At 28.1% G+C, this 23,258-nt stretch overlaps 1 protein-coding gene across 1 annotated transcript in view; it reads right to left on the reverse strand.

The window, feature by feature from the left end:
• Positions 1-3,454: 3,454 nt before the first annotated feature.
• twit (target of wit) overlaps positions 3,455-23,258 on the reverse strand; it is a 34,571-nt gene continuing 14,767 nt past the window's right edge. The window contains exons 2-3 of the mRNA XM_065501406.1: positions 3,852-4,046; positions 3,455-3,792 (exon numbers count right to left, since the gene is read on the reverse strand). Coding sequence (XP_065357478.1) covers positions 3,566-3,792; positions 3,852-4,046 — 422 coding nt within the window. The 3' untranslated portion in view covers positions 3,455-3,565. The remainder of the gene's footprint in view (positions 3,793-3,851; positions 4,047-23,258) is intronic.

Raw genomic sequence — 23,258 nt, forward strand, 5'->3', positions numbered from 1 at the left:
GCTTGGGTAATTTTGTACAAAAAAACTGTTATACTGAAAAGATATTTAATTTTGATATAAATAAACTTCACTTGTTTTATACACACCACACAAAGAACACCAATTTTATATTTATTTTCGTTTTCGGATTTTTTTAAAAAGTTTTATAAAATTTTAATATCGGTCAATTCCGTGAAAACTCTCACGATACAGTCACTTTAGTGCCCCTAAGCAATCAAGAAGAATTAGTTTACTTCAAGAAGTAGTTATTTTACTCAGTAGGAGTAAACCATTGCAGATTCAATTGTCTTTGTAGGGTCAATTGTCTTTTTTCAAAGACATGTACGTGTTAAAATTACTGGCATAACTAATTCGGTAACCAGTTGTGACCCTAAATGTAGGTAAAACCTTTAGTTCTGTAGCTCGTTTCTGTATTTCTCGCATCGGAAAATTTCTCACATGAAGTGTGAAACAAAAAATTCTATCGTTTCTCGATGTGCGAGAAAAAAGTGTTTCTGTATTTGAATGCGAAAACAGACAACACAGATTCTGTTCTTAATGGAAAAAATTGTCTTTTATTGATTGTCATCATTTAAATGAAAAACAAAAAGTATAGTGTGGCGCTTATAACTGCTGAATTTAAAAAAAAAAAATTTAGAAACACATTTTTGTGTACTTTCATGTGTAAATATAATTATTTTATTCAAACTCTGTGCTACTTACATTTTCGGCTGATTTGGGTTCCATATTTATATGTACACATGTATATACGAAATTAAAAATATCTGTATTTTTTAAAATTTAGTTTTTCTCACACCAATTTCAAATGAGACTTGTTTTGGCAGTTCTTGTGAGAAACTTTTCGCAAAATGTTGTTACAGAAACACTTTTTCTCCCATCCTTCCAATAATAGCTGGAAAGTTATTTAAAGTGACAGATAATTCTCGCAAACTCAAGATACAGAAACAATTGTGCGAGAATAAACATATGTATTTTGTTTCATTTTACATTCAATCGTTTCATGCGGAAAGTTTTTCGATTCGAGAAATACAGAAACGGCCTACTAGTTTAGTCACCAGAACTGCTGGGATTTAAATCCATATCGCTCATTTGCAGCAACAACGTCATAACTCAAAATCCGGATGTTTTGAACTGAGTAATACAAAATATGCGCCGCTCTTTAGTCTTTCATAGACATATGTATTTAGTTTTAACAGTTTTAAAAAAGTGAATTATTTTTTGTATGAGAGTGTTTTTTTGTTGGAAAACACTCATGTTTTCTCGTATATTTGACAAGTAAAAATGTGACTTAAATACAGATTAGAAAGATATTAATATCTTCTATTTAAATCAGGTTTTATTTCTGAAATCGCATGATTTATTGAAAATTTAATTAAGAAATAGTAATATCTCCTAAAACATTCACAGCCGTTTTTCTCGAAACGACTTTTTTTGAATTATGACGTTGTTGCAGCAAATGTGCGATATGTATGTTGAGTTGTATGTATGTGTATTCAAGTTGTATGTTTATCAATTTTGTATTTAGCATCAAATAAAAGAAATTATTCATTTGGTTTTGCTCAAATTGTGTTTATACATATGTAGTTGATTTTATGCACTAATGAAAATAAAGCTCTTTTGTAATAAAAAGCTTTTCAACTGAACTGTTTGTTAGCTTCTAGATCAGGGTTGGTAAATTAAGATATTAAATGTTACATTTTTTCTACGAAAAGTTTAATTTTTCGTACTTTAATAATATGCAAAATTTAATTAATTGCCTGGAAGTACGGTAATGTAAGAGAGTAGTAAATAATAATATTTTTATTTGAAAACATTTTAAAAATGTATTTTTTGGAATAATACTATTGAAATAATCCTGAGGGAAATTTGTTCAAATTGTTTTAAACACACTAGTCCCGTTATTTGTGAAAATAAGACATATTACTCTACCAATAAGTTCTTTTTTGTTTCAGGTATGTTCGTTGATTTTTTTATAAAGTTTATATTCTCAAGAGTTTATTTATGAATGCCAAACTCATATGTAACAATTCGAATGAATTCGCCACTGCACAGTGGTTTAGAAACTTTTTTTTTTTGGAAATAATTCGGTATCTCGGGAACTATTGGAGATATTATTACAAAATTTCACATGGTTAGAGCTGAGGTGTTTTTGAGTTGAATTACATTTGTTCAGCTTCCTAGGGGTAATACGGGCCAGTTTGTGCCCCCTCAAAGTTGGTCACCTCGGGTCTCAAAATTTTTAAAAAAATCCCCAAAAATTCATTTATGATCCGAATGAGCTGAAATTAAAAAAAGAAAAATAAATAAACCTAAATATCTCTTCAAGTGAAGGAGATAACCTACACATGTAAGCGTATTTTTTGTAGATCTTCTCAAGGACTATTTATATTTTAAATTTCAGCTCATTCGGATCATAAATGAATTTTTGGGGATTTTTTTAAAAATTTTGAGACCCGAGGTGACCAACTTTGAGGGGCACTTTGAGGGGGCACAAACTGGCCCGTATTACCCCTAGGAAGCTGAACAAATGTAATTCAACTCAAAAACACCTCAGCTCTAACCATGTGAAATTTTGTAATAATATCTCCAATAGTTCCCGAGATACCGAATTATTTCCAAAAAAAAAAGTTTCTAAACCACTGTGCACTGCTTCAATCTTATACAAAATGTTCTTTTTGATTCTTAAAACTTGAATAACTTTAATGCAAGCATGTTCTCAGAATGATAATTTTAGATAAAAATAAAAATAATAATAATAATGATTTGTTCAAGTCTAGATGTAAGACATCTGCATTTAAAAGCAGATAATAATTTCAATTCAAATGCTTAAATAAATTTTAAAATTCATGTATAACTAAGTATTTAAAAATGTTGCAAATTTAAACATGTTGCACGAATTCGTTTTTATTAATAAGTAATGTAAACGGTAAGGTGTACTCATTACATGTAAATGGAAACTGTAATATTATGATGACTATTGTTTTATTATGGCACAGAATATAATAATAATTTTGATTTAAAAATAATTTTTATGTAAAGACATCTTAAATTTTTAATATTTAAAATTGATTCTAACTATTTAAATTGCAGGAAACCGGAAAAATTGGAGGTGAGTGTATTGTGCATTATTTTAAAATAATCTCTGTGCGAATATGAGTACATAAATTAAAATATTTTATGAACTTGAACTTTTAAATTGGTTGCATGTAAATGTATAAATGTATGTATGTATGTATAAATTAAATAAACAAAATAAATTTAACAATTCTAAATTCAACAGCTTAATGCTACATTTACTTAGTTTATAAAACACATAATAAAAAAGATACACTCATGCTTTTTAAAACAAATATCACAAATAATTAAAAATATTTTTGTATTTTTTATAGTAAATTAACAAAATCTAAAGAATAACTATAAAACATTTAAAAGTTAAATTAAGAATAGTTAGGTGTTGCTTTCTCTGTTCACTTATACAATAATTGGTTTTTATTCTTGAACATGGAATTGTCTTTTCTGGAAATTTTTAAGTTTTAGTTATTAGTTTCTTTTTTTTTCTCTTAATTTAAACTCTTTGAGTTTTGTATGCTAAAAGTAATGTTAGCAAAGTGGCAGTTAGGAAAATACTCCATGAAATATTGAATTTAAATGCGTCATTGCACTTGTCGGTCAGACAATCCTCACAAAAGTCTCGACGAACATTCTTTTCGGTGGGTTCGTTTTTACAGTGATCCAGAGCATCGGATTTACTGGTGTAGTAACAGAAACGCTTGACCACTTCTTTGCCATTTACTGCGGAAATATAAAGCGTTTAATTCAATTAATAATTTATGTTGAAGAGAATTACTTACTTTTTTCAATGGTCTTGCGACAGACGGCTCTTTCATGTTCCGAATTGATGGTGCTATTGCAGCTGCGTAATACACTGATATTGCGATCCTTCAGCAAGTCGGGTATGTTGCTTTCCATGAATTCATTGCCACAAAAGTCTTCAGCTCCAATTGTATCCGAACCACAATGCCAGCATTGAAGATGGGATTCAACGGCTGCAATTGAGAAGTGAAATATTCGGTTTTTTTATTAAATATTGTATCTGTATATCAATGGTTTAATATAGAAAGGTTGTATCTCGTTTTTTTTTTGCAAAATCGGGTTTTTTACATATTCTGGTAGACAACTCAAATAGACAACTCAAACAGACCTCCCTTAAAAAATTCAGTTTTCTATGTTGACGAATAACTGATTTACAGTAATTATAAAAAGCCCTAACTCATTTAAAAAATCGTTTGAAAGAAAATCCCCTAACTCATTTAAAGTGAAATGCATATTTTTTGGTTTATATTAAAACAAACAACTTTTCTAAAAATATTTTTTCGTTTCTAAAACTGTTAATGTCAATTTCTAAAAAATTTTCACAATAATTACACGGTGCTACGAGGGAAAAAACTTGGAAAACGACCTAGCGTGGGTTCAGAAACACCGTCAAATTCAGAAGTTATTCTGAAAAACTGTTTTCAGTGATGTTCGTCAACTTATCGATTTGTAACTCAGTCAGTCTCTGTCCGACTTTAAATTTTGAAACGGGGTTGGAGGGAAAACTGAATGCGCTTCAAAATGACGTGCATTCTTTGATACATTTGTAAGTCATAAGTATTGTTTTTGTTAAGAATATCTAAAAGAAAAACAAAATTTATCAACTTTTTTTATTTTAGTCGCTTTTCATTGCTTATTTTGATATGGAAGCTTATACAAATTTATACCAATGTATTTATGAAATTTAGTTCTTAACAAACCAGCGTTTCAATTTTTCAAATCGGATGAAAATTGTAAAAGTTATTCAACTTTTCATTAACACTTTTTTTAGTATTTTCGCTCCAGCTCATATGAATAAAAAAAAAAACAAAAAACTATACAAAAAAAAAAAAAATTCTACAATTTTTAATTTATAAGGTAAATTTTGTGGAACTTTTTTCGAAAATGTTTAATAACGTACATGATGTAACATGATTTTTGGCACCAAGTGCTTCTCTGATGAAAAACAATTTAATATTTTTCGCTCTGATGGCCGTCAAACAAAATATTGCTTTCAGACCATATTTAAAATTACCAGGGCTATAATATTATGAATAGATTTTACTTAAAATTTATAACAGTAATTAGTAAGCGTCAAGTGTATAATAAAAACGGGTAAAAAGGGTAAAAAATTAGGAAAAAAAAAAACGGGTAAAAAGGGTAAAAAATTAGGGAAAAAAAAACGGGTAAAAAGGGTAAAATTGGCACTAGTGTTTATAAACTGGTTAACCGAAAAACCGGGTTTTCTTCGTAATCTCGGTTTTTTGCGAACCGGTTAATTTTAAATGTTGATTTTCGGTTAACCGGTTTATCCGGTTTTTATCACTCGGTTAACTCATGGTTTTGTGCATTTTTTATATTCTTTGTACACACATTATTAGTCTGATTTGAAACCTAAACTGCTGATTTACAATACCAACCTATTTAGATTGATATTTTTAAGAATTACAATAATTCTAAATAGTAGAGCACGATGAGTTTACTGAAAAACTTTTTCAGAATAAATTGCACATAATGAAACTATTAAAACTGAAATTCCGCATAATTCTAGAAGTTAAGTTAAATCTTAATAATGATTCCTGATAAACTTAGTGATGATTTTACCAAACGTTAAGTTGAATTTGATGTGCATACCTCTTTCAATCAATTTGACTTCATTCAGTAGTGTGTATTGTTCTTAAAATTTTATTTTATTAATCATTTCGTTAGCTTAGTGTACAAAGTTCTTTTCAGAAGTATTACAGGAGAGACAAAACGTTCTAAAATTTTTGAAATAATTTGAAATATTTATGAAATCTGATAATGGAGTTTTATTACTTACATATTTGGTATGATTTCTAATGACAAATAAGCACAGGTGAAGAAGTGCGTTTGCATCGTATAGGTCCTTTTTTGTGGGACTTGTAACATTTTCTGTTTCATATCAGAAAGCCGAGGTGATAATAAATTTTAAAATGATCAAATTTATTTACATTTTTTTTTTGAAATTTAATAAATAAATCAATAATTAAAACAAGTATTACAATATAACATATTTATACTCAATTCCATTTGACTGAGATAATAATTTTGAAATTTTTACAAAATAAAATGTACTTATCACTTTTCTATATTCATAGTTATTTAATATTAACCATTCCTGACTACTAAAACTACAAATTTTAAAGCTGTATATACTTTATTGGACATTTTATGTTTTCTCCACATACATAGTATATGACGGTTAACCGAAAAACCGGTTTTCTAAAAAAGGCCAATTTTAGGTTAACCGACAAACCGGTTTTTTAAAAAGTCGGTTTTTTATAAACACTAATTGGCACTCAAGAAGAAAACCTTAAATAAAAAATCAAGTTTAAATTTTTAATTAAATTATTTATTTTATTATTTACTTACGAGTAAACAAAACCTTAACCCAGATATGCCGACTGTACTATATGTAGTACAAGTAGTTATTGTTTACAGGATACGTCACGTTTATAAAAATATAATTTTTTTTTTGTTCACATACTTAGTACTCACCAATACCTCATAGGAGATTGTGTGATCGCATTAATTTTTGCTATTGTTGAGTTATTGAATTTTTAATTTGTGATATTTTCATAATGCCCATATTAAGTCATTATGGACATCTCGTTTGTGCGGAAAGTAAAATTTTGTACATTTACATTACAAGTGAATAAATACTATTGTACAAATAGGGAATTTGTTTTAATAAATATTTATTTATTTAAATAAATATTTTTGCAACTTATAATTTCTCAGCAATGAGAAATTATAAGTTGATGAGGATTTGGTGCTTGAGAAAAAAGGGAAAAATGAGAAAATAAAAAACCAAAAGGAATTAGTTTTTAAAATAAAAGAGATTTTATTTAGCAAGAGATGCTTACCCTTTGGAAGATGTTTTGAAACTTAATTTTATTATTTTATGTTTTATGCCTTGAAGGCTTTTTTTCACAACGTTATAACGGTTAATTCTTTTTCGTTAAGTTTAACATAGATTTTTTATACAATGTTAATTCTGTGTTGACAATTCATTAAATATATCGCGATTTTCATTAAAATAGAGGAAACAGAATTCAAGAATTCAAGAATATAATTAAATTCAATACTAATACAATTCATAAAAACAAAATTCAATATTTAAAAATACAACATTTTGGTAATTTATACAACTATATTTTTTTGGAATTTATATTTATGAAGAGTTGCTTGATTGTTACTATATGCATAAATGTTTCATTATTGCGCTTTAGTTTTGTTTTTGTGACCCCAATGTCCTCTATCTATATTGGACGACTTAAAAAAACACTTTTTTCAATAAATTTTTAAAAAACTCTAATTGCGCTGTTTTTATACCCTTCACCTTCGTGAGAAGGGTATATATAAGTTTGTCATTCCGTTTGTAATTTCTACATTTTTCATTTCCGACCCTATAAAGTATATATATTCTGGATCCTTATAGATAGCGGAGTCGATTAAGCCATGTCCGTCTGTCTGTCTGTCTGTCTGTTGAAATCAGTTTTCTGAAGACCCCAGATATCTTCGGGATCCAAATCTTCAATTATTCTGTCAGACATGCTTTCGAGAATTTTGCTATTTAAAATCAGCAAAATCGGTCCACAAATGGCTGAGATATGAGGAAAAAACCAAGACAACCTCGATTTTTGACCTATTTTTTTACCTATATCTGGATTACTAAGACATTAATATAGACAATATGGATATCTAATGATAGATATTTCAAAGACATTTGCAACGACGTATATTATATAAGACCATAGTAAGTTGGACCTACAATGGGTCAAAATCGGGAAAAAAAATTTTTAACCCAAATTTTTTTTTCAAAAAAAAAAAAAATTGTAAAAACAAAAAAAAAATTTTAAAATTTAAAAAAAAAAATTTTTAAATTTAAAAAAAAAAAATTAAATAACAATCGAAACATTTTTTTTTCCAAAAAATTCAAAAAACAACTGGAAAAAAAAAATAAATTTTGTTTACCTAAAAATATTTAAAATTTTGAAGTATAATTTGGTGAAGGGTATAAAAGATTCGGCACAGCCGAATATAGCACTCTTACTTGTTTATTTCTCATTTGCTTCCAAAATAATGTAAAAGTACTTTTAAAATGATCAAGCTCAAGCAATCGTCATATCTGGGTTAAAATCAAATAACAATTCAATAAAAAACAAAATAAGGATAACTTTTTAGAGAAAAACAATTTCATTTTCAAATACATCTTTTTAATAATCCTCATCATCACCAGGCCACAAAACGATTTTACTGAAATACTCAGGGGGCAAATTGTCTAGTATTTTATTCGATATCAAATAAGAGAATACCAAAAACTAAGAAACGCACGTTCGAGTAAGTATTCGATCGTGCTCGACTGCGGTAATTAGCCCCCAGATCTTTTATAAGTTTGATTTGTTACAAAATCTCATGGTTTTAACAAATAGCACCAAAAGCGCCACAAAATATGGAAAAAACGTCATAAAATACCATTTTTTAAAAAAGGGTATTTGGAAAAAATAAAATATATCCGAGAAGCGTCAAAATGGCAACACTGATGTCAAAACCTAATAGACGCCATCAGTGTGACCAGGTCTCAAACATTTTTGCAGCTAAATCCTATTCAAAATAATAATGCCAAAAAAAATGCTAAACATTTTTTTAATAATATTATAAAGAAATTCTTCACTATTGTACAGCTGTTTCTACAAATTATATTTGATTATATAAATCAAACCACATCGAACTCAAAAACAAAACATCATATATAAATACATAAACAAATTTTGGACAAAAGCGACCATTAATTCATGTAACATTTTATGTATTTTATATGTTCTAAAATGTCATAAAAAAACCTATTTTGTACTTCACAAATAAATTTGTTTAAACAAAAATAACAACTTTTGGCTACATATTAAATATTTCATCAAAAGTTTTATTCTTCACTTTCTGAGGGCTCTGTTATAATATTATACAGTAATTTTGACTTACCTGCACAACCAATTTTGCACGATATTTTGTGCAGGTAAGTTAAAAATGCAGTTAACCTTATTGTACTTACCTGCTCATTGATGCTGGTAAGTGCATTTAAAGTTTACTGCCCAAAAAAGCAGCTAACGACAAATAATTTATGTGAGGCTTTGTGATTTTTCCGACTAAAAATAACGTCAAATTGCTATTTTAGCTACTTTTAAAATTATTAAGAAGTTTACAACATATCTTTTTATTCAAAATCCTATTTTTCTTATTTTGTTTTGATTTAATTTTGTATTAGGGCGCTAAATGAAATTTTTTCATGATAACCAGCTATAGATTCCAAAAGTATTATGCACTTATCTTAAATGTGCAGCATAAGCGTAGCTAGACTATTATTCTGGGGTGGGCAAGTACCCTTCCCAAATAGTAAAAATAAAAAATTTTTTTTATAAAAAAAATAATTTTTTATTAAAACAAAACTAAAATATCAAAAAAATTCAGTTTGCTAACATATATACTTCATTTTTAATATTTAAAACTGCTAATTTATTTTATAAAATATTTTTATAATTTTTTTTGGGGATTTTTTTAATTTTCCTCTTGATCTATACTGTTATTTGTTCCTTATTATATTAGTTAGACAAAATACTATTTTTGAGTTGAAAAGATTTATTTATATCTAAACTCTCTATATTTAAAAAAGGGAATATTGTATACATATATATATATACGCCTTTGTACAAATAATTTTATAAATAAAGAATTGAATTGAAAAAAAAAACTGCTAAATTTGAAAATCGTTCCTGAAGCATTGCACTGCGTAACCATTGTTATATTCTACGCATATCATAGAAACTTCTTTCGCAACTAGCAGAACTAATAGTAATGCGGATTTGACTCCTTTATTTTAGCTTGTAAAAACCAAACATTACATGTGATCCGTTGTACGATTGACATTGGAATATTTTTTAACTTTTTGGGTTCCAAAAACCCCATGATTAATGTTCTAGGGCACAGGAATTTCTTAACGGAACAATCTACAAATCCAAAAAATCTTTCTGCGACTTTCCAAATTTTTATCTGGGGTGGGCAGATGCGAGTCTGAGGTGGTTTTGCCCACCCCAGCACCCCCCTATCTACGCCAATGATGTGTAGGTATGAACAATGCACTTAAATTTACTAATTTATATGGAGTTTGGTAAATAAATATACAAAACACAAGTTTTGTGCACTTATATGCAAAATGCTCTTAAGTGAAAGGCAGGTAAGTCAAAACTACTGTATTTATATATTTTCTTTAGTTATTTGAAAACTTTGGCAGCATTTATTCAATCTTTTCAATCCACATCTTATATAGAGGAGTGAATTTATTGTATTTAATTATAATTATAAAACACCACCATTATGGTGGTGTCTTAGACCTTATATTGGACGATCTCGTTAGGATCGTATGTTCAAATATTGAAAAATCTGTCTACATATAACAAAATCTTTTGAAAAAAGTAACCAAAATGAAAAATAAATACACATCTACACATCCGAAAAAAAATAACCAATTTTGGTTATAAATATGTATGTGAGAATAGAGAAAAGTTGTTGTTGTAGAAAAAATGAGAGGCTTCACTTCTTGTTATTCTTTGTAAAAAACAATCAAAGAATTCAAAATTATTTCAATAAATTTTATTTGTTGGAAAATAAATAAAACTAATTTAATTTATTTGTCGGAAAGTTGACATAAAATCAATGTTTTCAAATTTGGTACAAATATCGTTTCGTTTTATAAAATATCAAATTTTAATATTATTCTATTTCTTTTTTTATTTTTTAGAGGAGTGAATTTATTGTATTTAATATCATTCTATATTTATTATTTATTCTATATTTTTTTTATTTTTTAAAAGATTCATTCCGCTAAATACACTTTCAACTTCTGCATAACTAAATGGCAAAACTAAAAATTTCATAACAAAATCGGGCAATACCTTGAAGGGATTTTCATTCACTGCATTCATAAACTTGTATTCAAAACTCAATAGTTGTCTTCTGATTTTGCCACTCGTATGAAGTTAATTTTTGCCATTGTAATTCTAAAATTGTAATTTCATAATTTTCTTTGAAATTTTCATATAATTTACTTTGATTTATTTTTAAACTATTGTCAACAGCAAAAAAGTTAATATTTTTTAAACTTAACAAATTTTTGCTATGCAATTTCTACATATTATTCTAATTTCTTTCTCAGATTCAGAATTTGTATTTGTGTATGTATATAAAAATTTTCTAAAGATGAAGTAAAAGGATCAAAATATTCAGATTTTAAAACTATTTGAGATGAAAGATTTTTTAAAAGAATGTGTTATTCTGAGAATAAGAGTGTTGGATCGGCGTCGTTACTTTCAAACATTTTATTTACTTTTAATAAATGCTTTAAAAACTTTAAATACAATAAATTTTTATCTGTATCTTGTCATTCGTTTGATGACAAGATTCGGAAGAGGCAGCAATTTAAATTACAAAATTAAAATTCGTACATATAATCAGTCTGAGATAATTTATGTGAATTTAGTGCTTTCAATATTTTCAAATCAATCTCCCCATTTAGTAAAGGAATTTGGGGACAATAATTTTGAAATAAAATGCTCAGCTTATTTCCAAAAAACTTTTTTTTTTGAAAAAACAAAAAACTTGCAAAAACAGGGAAAACTTGTCATATAACACTGCTTATTCCCTTCCCTTTTTATCTTTTCATCGTTTTCGTGGTTACCATTAAACTATGGTAACCACAGGGGTAAAAATTAAATATAAATTGAAGCTAGAAAATGCTAAACAAATTATTGAGCATTCAAAATAAAATATATTAATATACATAGTTTTTCGTTTAACCCTTTGACGACAATGGAAAACATTTTTCCCATATATTTAATTAGTAATTAAAACATGTTTTAAATAATTGACATACATTTTTTTTCTTTAATAATGTAAAATAAAGTAGATTTATATTATGTAAAATGTTAAAGTTGAAAATATTGAATAAATTAAGTGCCAAATCATTGACGGGAAATCCCAAAATTTTCTTGCGCTGAGTGCTTTATTGTTTTCGTTTATTGTACTGCTATTTTATTATTTTTTCTGATTTTGGCGGTTGATACATATTAGTTAGTGAGTATAGAAGTGTAAAAAGGTATTAGAAAATTTTAAAAGTTAAAAATATACTTTGAAATTGTCAATGAATACCATGGGAAATATTTTTCCCTATGGACCACAAGTGAAATTTTTAGTGTTACTATTAATTTTTAGATGATGAGGATCATCAATTCATTGAAGAGGATATTGTAAACGATGCAGATGTACTGGAATTCGACAATAATCATCAAAAAATTTAAAATAATGTGCCTTTGGATACACGTCAGGACGCTACTATTCCATGAAAGCGCATATGAAGTCGGTCGCATAAACACTTTTTGTGACCGTCGTGATATGTTGACCCCAATGGAGATTTTTTTGGATGTTACCAAGCTGGATATGCTAATAAGTGATAAGTAATACTAGAGCAGATACTCGGGGCAGCACGGAAGTTCTTTTATTATTGAACTCAATGAAATGAAAGCGTTTTTAGGAATGAATTTAGCAATGAGTTTCCAATCAGGGTCTGCTCAAAAAATAAACGTGACATGTCCTGAAATGTTCATAAAGTATTATAATAAGAATAGGGGCGACGTTGACCTTATGGTTGTGACCCCGTTAAACAAACCGACAGTTAGTTAATTTCCCGGTTAAAATGAAATAATCGTACATTGTGAAAATGGCCGTAAAAATTATAAATATTACAAAAATATAAATGTTTTTCCATGTTCTTTTATTATATTTCTTACAATTAAGATGCTAACCGGCGAAATTTATTCGGTTATATTTAACAGCAACTTTGTTGTTAAATAGTGTCAGTTAAGAATTAATTGTACATTGTGAAATTCATATTAGCCTAACTTGCGGTTAAAGTTCACGTTATCTTTTAATCGTACATTGTGAAAATGGCCGTTAATGTTATAAAATATTATATAATAAGAATTATTTAATATTTGTATACAAAATTTAAATACTTGCACTCTCTTCACCATGAGTGGTATGGGTATGTATTAGGGTATTCGAATTATTCGATTTTTTTCTTGTTCGAATAAAACGAATAATTAGAATAAGAGATTTTAACTTGTTCGAATAATACGATCACACGTTTAAAATTAATCGAATTATTCTAAAAATTTAATTTTTTTTTAAAAAAGTAAAGAATGAAGTTTTGATGTCGGTTTTTTAATATCTTATTGTTAAAGAAAACCAAAAAATAATGTTAAAGTTAACAATTCAAGTATTGATAATGTTTAAAAACATTCCAAAACAAAGTCCATCATTAAATTTTTAACAGAAATATTCTGATCAGATTAACTCCTGAACAATCTACAAAACAATTGACTAGCAAAACCTTTAGTTTCCCTTTTGGAGCTATGCTTTAAAAAATCTGAGCTAGTTGGACATGATCCTGAATTCAAATACGTATTAAAAACTTGTTTATTTTTAAATTGAGTAACTAATTCTTTAGTAAATTAATTATTCACTATTTCTAAATTATTTATAACAAATTGTATTATATAACAAGCTCTATCAACGTTGCCGAATCTTTGCTTATAAAGTGGCCTTGGGGAATTACACAATAAAGGAAATCTGTCCAAAGTTTGATATCATTGTCAGTGAAAGTGGCTAATTTGAAGTCAGGCAGTGCATGATTGACGCATTTACAAATACGCAAAGATTGTATTACCATGTTAGACAAAGATGTTCAAAAGCATGTATAAGACGAACTCCATGCTTTTCTTGCAACAAAACGTTAGTTGGGAATATTTGTGTTTATCATTCGATTTATTAAATATTTTACAACACTTATGTACGCGGTTAATAACATCACTATATGTATACATTTTAAGATCATAGCCTTCATCTATTTCAATGTAATCTTATAAATGTCATCCTCAATATCACTTTCGACGACCGTTTCAAAATCAAATTCTCCTCACATTCAACTACACTTTAATCTAAGTTAAAATTTTGATTAATAATTGCGATTCTTCTAATATTCCGCCAGCTAAATAACAAATATTTTATTCCGTACCTTTTATTTTCAGTGGTTCAATTGTTAAAATTGTTGAAAGATTTGTTTTTAGAATTGTAACTTCTTGCAGTAATATTTATAGAAGGAGCTATCGGACCACTCATCTACAGTGATCGAAAGTCCCTTTGTCTTTAGTTATTTGTCGAATTTCAGAAACAATAAAATTTTTGCGAGTCATTATTACTTATTTAAATTTGAAATTATGAAAAATTTTAAGCAATTTAATAAATTTAAATTTATATAAACATTTATTCGTTTTATTCGATTATTCTGCATTAAATTGTTCGAATTATTCGTTTTCGAAAATGGCCATTTTTAAATTGTTCGAATAATTATTCGTAAGAAATAATTCGATTAATCGAATGAATACCCTAGTATGTATGTATAAGTTTATCATAACGTTATTATTTTCCACATTTTTCATTTACGATCCTTATAAATAGAGTAGTCGATATTTCGATGTTCGTCTGTCTGTTGAAATAAACATTCCAAAGGCTCCCAATAACTTACAAACATGAATGGTACAACAGGTATGGTTCTGGTTCGGTTGCTAATTAAAATCTGGAAGATCGGCTTACAAAAGTCTGAAAGATTTGCAAAAAGCTTACAAGCTTACATATATCGCGAATACTAAATTCAGACCAATAATGTTTCAATTTCGGGAAAATCATGTACCAGGCTTAATTAACTTTAATAATTCTTTAGTATAGGTTTATAGAAATCTTTCAAATAGGCGGACGACTAAAATTAAAAATTTCACAAATTTGTTCAAAGTCTTAACAAACATTTTACATTTGTATTCATTAAATTACACTATACAACACCAAAAAAATACGAGGTCCGACCAAGAAATTTTGATAGAGGAGACAAAAATAAATTTAAATAAGAACAACAAACACTATTAAAACATGGATTTAAGGGGTTAAAATGTTCCGCAAAAATATTGTCCTGAATACACCAAAACGGAAAATTCAACCAGAAAGTCAGAAATAAGACACAACAAAAGAGAGCTTAGGGTTAATTTCGCATTTATTAAGAATTTTATTTTAAAGTACCCCAAAAATTTAACATGCGCACCCATTGAAGAACGCTTATAGCTGAAATATGCGTATGGTAATTAAATGGAATTGCCTAGAGCTAAAAAAATGTAATTAATGAAGACTTCCTATCCAAATACGAAATTAGCCGTAAACTCTCATTTGTTGTGTCTTATTTCTGAATTTCTGGTTGAATTTTCCGTTTTGGTGTATTTAATGACTTATAGTAAAATTTTGAGTACTAAAATAGCCAAATCGCACTTTGCCATTTTTCCGATCAAAAATCGTCAAAATGCCGATAAATCGGCAAATCTGGCAACAGTGATACTAACATACACACATAATTATACCCTGCAAACAATTTCTATCGAAAAAGTCTCCCAAACGGATCATTTTCATCGAATATGATATAGATGTAATATCCCATATATGTGAAACTATTTCTATCCATCATTTAGTGTATTATTATTATTATTATTATATGTGCTAGAATCGATCGGACCGCGGTGGTCTAAATTCGACCACTTTTATGGAAAGGATTTTGAATACATTTTTTATATTGTGAATATCTAGAGAAAATATCCTTTTAAACCATTTATGTTCCATCAATATTGTTGGACAATAACTTACTTAAAAGTGTTCCACAAAAAAAAAGAGTGGCCTGTTTATATATAAGATGTAGGAAGAATCACATTTTTATATAAGCAGTGGCTAGGAAGAAGAACATGTTTACAAAATATTTTATTGCTAAATACTTATATATTCGCTAAGCGAATATATAAGCGACCAAAAAGCTCTTAAAGGAAAAGACCTAAGCTTTCATTTGAGAAAAAAAATAAATAAAAAAGGGTCCATTTTGAAAAAAAAGTAAAAAAAGTTTTTGATTTTGCAAAAAAAAAGTAAAAAATTTTATGTCTTGAGTTACAAAATATTTTTTTTGATAGATATTCCACTCGCAACCCACTAAGCGACCATATAGGTCGCTTAAGAAAAGACCTAAGCTTTCTTAAAACAAAAATAAAAAAGGGCCCATTTTGAAAAAAAAGTCAAAAATGTTTTTGATTTTTTTTTTTAAAAAAAAGCAAAAATATTTTATTTATTTTTTTAATTTTTTTTTTTCGAAAGATTGCATAAATATCTATCTAAACTATTTGGGACACATTTTGCTAAGAACAATAGGTAATAAGTTATATGAATAAGAAAAAACACCTGTTTGGCCAAAATGTAAAATTATGATCTCCTCTAACTCAGAGAGTTCTTGACCAATCTTGTTAAAAAATTGTGTCCGAATTACTATCCATTAGAACTAAGATTGGTGCAAATTTCATCCCGAGCGGAAGACATCGATTTCAAAATTTGGTTCACTTGACATGAAATGCCCCATATACATTAAATATAAATAAAATAATCAAACAACTATATAACTTAACTTAAAAATGAGTTTGGAATACCTTTTTTGAATTTTTATTTATCTGCACACTAAAAAAAAAACATTTCAATTATAAATATAATTTAAATTTTACACTAATTTATTAATAAAACGTTATAAATTGTATTTGGTTCAACAAACACATTTTTTATGTAAGACAACCGATGACTTTGAAATTCATAAATTTACTTTTACTATTGTCATGTTCTTCTTGATTATTTTAAAATGTAAACTGTAGAACAAAGCCAAGTAAAATTTGTTCGACAAGAAGTAGACACGCTTTAGTATATTTATCGAAAATATAACTTTCAATTGATGGCAGGGTAATAATGTATGTGTGTATGCTTGACAAAAATAATAAAGATACACAAACAATGCCTGCTTGATGATGTCAACTTCCTTTAATAAATAAGGACTGAGCGAAAGCCCAACAATAATAATAAAAAAAAAGAAGAAACATCCCACAAATGACTCTCTGCCCACCAACGAAATAAAATGGATAATTCGTAAAATTCTCACTCGTTTGAATGAAAAAATATAATAAAATTCTGTTGTTGTTTAATGTCTCCTTGTTTATTGTAGTTGAAGTTGTTGTTTATTTTTTATATTTTGCTAAGCAATTTTTTCTAATAGAACAAACATACTACATACAAACAAACAAAAACACGAACGTATTTTGAACTTTACATTGTAATTTTGTATTTTTGAGTAGTAAATTATACTTGTTTACCAGAATTAAGGTCAATGAAATAGAAATTGTCAAAGAGCAGTTAGAGGCGTCATAAATAATAAACATAGTAGGATGGTAACGTTTTTGTGGAGACAAAAAAATTCAATATTTAATGTTTGCAACTAAGACGGAAGGAAAGTTTCGTTTATGTAATTCAAGGTATAACCCCTAAGCCCCTTTTTCATATTTCACTGATTTATCTCATATTTGGAATATTGGATATTGATGTAATTATTTTTATTGTAGTTTGAAAACTACGAGACAATTACTTACGAAAGTATAATGGGTAACGCTAATTTTTGATGATCCTTTATATCAACAGGGTGCTCACAAGTATATTTTCTTTTTAAATCTTAGGTGTTTACTTATGATTTCTATTTGTACATTGTTTGCCAATCAAAGCATTTCAAGAAATGTATGTTTTTGTATCATTTGGCCCTACTGTGCGTGCGCTATCATTAGAAATTCTCATTTACTACTCACACTTTGGCAGACACAATTTCGTTTTTAATTAAAAATTTAAACACCGAAACAAGTGAAACTTAACTGTTTGTCTTCCATAAATTGACATTTACTAATGATCACTAAATGATCATCACTAAATATTTCCGGTAAGAAAAGAAATTGAAATGTTTATGATTTCTTTAGGAAATACCAACAAAATGTTTTGAATTGACAGCTATGCCAGTATTCGATATTATTCGAAACCGGTTAGCCTTTATTGTTGCTTAAATTCATTTATTTCTTTATTTTCATACTTAGTTTGATAACTTTTTTAAGATTTTCAAGACTCTTGTGAACTTGCTCAAAAATAATTTCTAAAGTTCCTGAAAACGTCTAAAATGGAAGAAAAACGACTTTGAATGTTTTATGTGATTTTACTATTTCTTAAATAAATTTTCAACAAATCATGCGATTTCTGAAATAAAACCTGATTTAAATAGTAGATACTAATATCTTTCTAATCTGTATTTAACCCAAAATTTTACTTGTCAAATATACGAGAAAACATGAATTTTCATTTTGACGTTTACAAAAAAAAAAACACTCATACAAAAAATAGTTGACTTTTTTTAAAACTGTATGAAAGAACGGTGCATATTTTGTATTACTCAGTTCAAAACACCCGGATTTTGAGTTATGACGTTGTTGCAGCAAATGAGCGATATGTATTATAATTCTTTAATATTTTTTGACACTTTGTTAATTAGAAACAAAATTCCGTAAGGAATTTAAATTACAAACAAAATAACGAATTAAAATACAAATTATTACATACAGAATGAAGATGTTTTATATTCGGCACAGCATTTTTGTGGAACATAATAAACAAATTTAAGAATTTCTTTATTCATAAAAGGCATTTTAACAGCATGACAACATTTGCTTGATTAAAAGAATTAGATGATGGGGTATTCATTTGAACCATGGAAAAACACACAGATTCTTACGCATTTAAATATCACCATGTACGAATATCTGTCTATCTCTATGTACATATGTGTCAAAAGCTACCTACCACTACTAAAGCTGCCCAGCTTTATGAGGAATAACATAAAACTAAACTTTAAAAACAGTGAGTGCAGTGCGTTGTTCGAATATTTTTTGTTGTATTGAATAATCTGAGAGGGATGTTAAAATACGGACGAGTAAAGGAGAGTGAGGCATGTTATGTATCTAGTAAACTATTATTATCTGGAACAGGCGTCTGCATGGCGCCAGACATGAGCTGGAGACAGAGTTATATACACAAACACATTCGTGATAGTGGCTGAATGATGAAATGATTTTGACTGAAAGGATTTGTATTGAAGAACTGCACAATTATGAAATAAAAATTAGTCTTTATGAAAAAAAAGAAATTTTATAATAACGACAATTATATGGAATGTGACTATAACAACAATGGGTATGTAATTGATGTTTGGATTGGAAAAAAAAACAAGTAATAGTGTGTTATTCGACTGTATCTTGTATACCTACCACCAATATATTTTATCTGGATTGTCGCATAATCCACATATTTATAACTGCTCAAACAGGGCTAGATGAAATCATGGACCGATAAAGAAGTGGCAAATTAAAATCCGTACGCACTATAGTAATCATAACAATGTCCCCTGTTATCAAAATGGAATAAGATTTACACAGGTTTTTAACAACAAATCTACCATTATTCTACAATGCATTGCAAGTCATTGTGTTTAGTTTTAAAAACTAGAAAATCCGACTTTGTCGGGTTGAAAGATAGCCAAAATCTGATTTTCGGCAGATATCAGGTCAAAATTTTTACGTCTCGGTAGCTCGAGGTTGTGTGGCCTTTAAATATGATTAAGTAAAATTGAACAAAAATATTAATTTGGCAAGCAATCCGCAGCTGCGGTTTGAAGAGTCAAGCTGTTCAGATATGTTTTTAAAGAATTTTCAGAATTATATATAAAAAGAGAATTTGGAAAAGCGATTGCTGTCATTTATAAGACATCACACATCTGATACAAAGTTTCAGCCATGTTATCATTATTCAATGACAAGTTGTCATTACTCAAATATTTCGAGACTTTTGATGTGTATAATTCTCTCACAAGGGTGTTGAATTTACAAAGTACCCGTATATGTGAGAGAGTAAATTTATAAAATAGAGAGTTGGACTACTTGGTATACTTTGGTTCGAACATAGAACCTTTTACAAACAAAACATTTTTTACTAAATGTAGAAACTGTCGTCTGTCAGGGTTAAATTTTAATTCACATTAGTGTGCTGCTAATGCAAATAACCTCTATTGTCTGTCTACGGTATTATGCTCCATTTTAGCCCTGTTCCTAATTCTCTAACGCAGCATATACATATTTCTTGTATTTATGTAAATGAATTCATAGCATTATTTATTAGTTTTGTTCAAGTAACACTACATTTTACTGCCAAAAATTCCATTTTATCTGTAAGTCGGTCATACAAAATTTTTTAATTAGTTTCCACTTTTTCGTTTCGTCTTTAATTGTATTTTAAAATGTCTGCCAATTTATTTATTTGCATTTATGTAGTTCATTGTACGTTTTATGATTTGGATTTAAAGTATTTTTTGTTTTGTTTTAGTTTATTGATGGTGGGAAATACAATTTGACACATGAGTGAAATTTTAACAATTTACAATTTAATTTATGAGGATAATGAAAGTAAAAGTGTCGTAATTTACATATCTGTCTGTGTGTCTGTGTTTAATGAGAGCCATATCTCAGGCAAAAATAAACTTTGGAATAGGAAATAATTAAATGTCCACCATAGTGGGATGTTTGTAAAACGATCGACTCAGAATCACATTCTGAGTGTCAATGTAAACCTTGTGCGGAAAGTATTTGTAGATATTTCGACTAAATTTGGTACATCAATTTTTTCGGCCCAAGGACAAAGCCTATTGAAACTGGTTGAAAACAGTCCATTATTTCACCTAGCCCCCATGCAAATGTCCTCCCGAAATAGACAAATAAGTTTTAAATATACGGAAGTCATGTCATCTAATTTCATGATTATTAGTTCTTAATTAGCACATGTTGCTATGAAAATCACTTTAACGAGCATAAACCTCTTAATTAAAAATAGTATCCACATAAAATTCAACATAAATAAAAATATAAAAACATAAATCACACGACCTAATTTCATGCCGATTAATCCATAATTAGTCATAGCTCATTTACTCAGTGTAGGGCATTACATGGTGGGGTCTGACCGATTATACTTTCTTTCTTGTTTTTCACTTTTCTTGGTGCAAACTTCATGCAACAGTAATGGACAGAGTGGTTCAAATGTATTTTAATATTTAGTGAATATATGTACAAAATTTAAAAAGTAGATATGACTTATTTCGTATAGAAATAGTAGAATTGTTGTACTTGATTCACTTTATTTAATTATTAACGATATCTGTAAAAAATACACCTTGTACATGTAACTAAAATCCTAAAGTTCACCTTTACTTTTTGATGTTCATTTAAAATAGATATTTGTAATTTAAAAAAAAAAAATGATAAATTAATTTCCGTTCTCAGTATGAAAGCGTAGCCTTCTAATTGGTTTGCAATTTCCATTTGAATTTATTGGCTTTTTTGTTCAGTATAATTTTATGTGAAGCAACATGCAGTCACAGCAAAGAACTACAAAGTAATTCTTCACCCAGGGAGTGTCATAATAATTTCAATTTCATTTAATTTGTTTCTTGTTAGATGGCAGGTAATCAACAGACCCACTTTTGGTGGTAAAATACTTGAATGGTTAGTTAACAAACTCATATGGACATGGAATATGGAGATTTTTAAGCTTGAAACCCTGACCTAAATTGTTGCTAAAATTAAAAAAAATTCTTGGCGAAATAAATTTATGTTTGTTTATTTATTTATTTCGTAGCCAGTCAAGGGGAAAGAAAAAAACTTTTCAAAATTTCATAAGAATTGTTTGCAAAATAAAAGAATTGAAGCGAAAAGGTCATAACAGGAATTATTTACTCCCTCTCATCTATAAAGTTTCACAAATATTTTGAGTTCACCTTTTGTAGATTTTGGCATCAATTGATTGTTCTAAAGGTCATATTTTTTGTTTTTATTATTTAACCCACCATCAAAAAAGATGGGTATATTGATTTTGTCACACCGTTTGTAACATAAAAATATTTGTCGCCTTCCCACATTAATATATGGGGGATTTCATGTCAAGTAAACCAACTTTTGAAACCGATGTCGTCCGATCGGAATGAAATTTGCACCAAGGTTAGTCCTATTGGATAGTAATTTAGAAAAATTTTGAAAAAAAACGTCAACATTTTTTTTTTCTGATTTTGCCAATATTGGTTCCCAATAAGATTCTAAGACGATCTAGCTATGTCTCTCTGTCTGTTGAAAACACGATAGGGCACAAATGACAGGAGCTAGCTGGCTGAAATTTCCCACAAATACTCTCTGTTGATAAGGTTTGTTTGGTATTGGGTAATAAAGAAGTGGCCATTTAAAATCCGTACGGATTAAATCGAGCATAACTTTTAAATGAAACAACGTATGTTAACATTTTATACATGAAATTAAAGGTAATTTATTAAGCTTTTAAAAATATATAACTGTAGGTTTATGTGTCTTTATTGCAAATAAATTTTCTGGGACAACTTTTCTTCCAACTTCTACCGTTATTCCAGCATATTTAATATTATTCTCATTATACCACTTCATTTAAAGGAAATAAACAAACGTTTTGAAAAGGTTAAAACGTAACAATATATTTTGGAAAAAAAGACAAAATCCCCTATCCGTTGATATACATATAACAAGTCTACCTTGTATTTTTTATGTGACAATTAATTGGGGAAAGCTTAACCCCTTGTGGACCAAGGCTTTAAATCGTTGAAAAAGTTTAATTTTTTTAATAAATATTGAAAATAAGGACTTTAGGAAGTTATTTACAAAATTTTAACTTTGTGGAGGACCTGCAAGGAACCGAAAGGGACATGCAAGGATACGAAAGAGACCTGGTACCGTTAGGTCAGCATCAGTCAGAAGATAAAAAAAAACTCATCGATTTTTATTTAAATTTTATTAATATATTGATTAGTTTTGTAACTTTTATACAATTTTCTATTACAACTCGATTTTATGGTATTTTACGAAACAGTATTTTTTACCATTGCAACATAAATAACCATCTCAATGAGAACATGAAATAATTCATCGTTATTCTGGGTAAGCGAGTTTGCCAAAAAAGTCGATAAAAGTCGACTTTTTAGATTGTTAAAAAAAAATATTGCACTTGCATTTTTAGTAGTGTATGCTAATATATGTAAATAATAAATAAATAAATGTTTA

The sequence above is a fragment of the Calliphora vicina genome, chromosome 2, assembly GCF_958450345.1.
Source record: "Calliphora vicina chromosome 2, idCalVici1.1, whole genome shotgun sequence".
NCBI lineage: Eukaryota > Metazoa > Arthropoda > Insecta > Diptera > Calliphoridae > Calliphora > Calliphora vicina.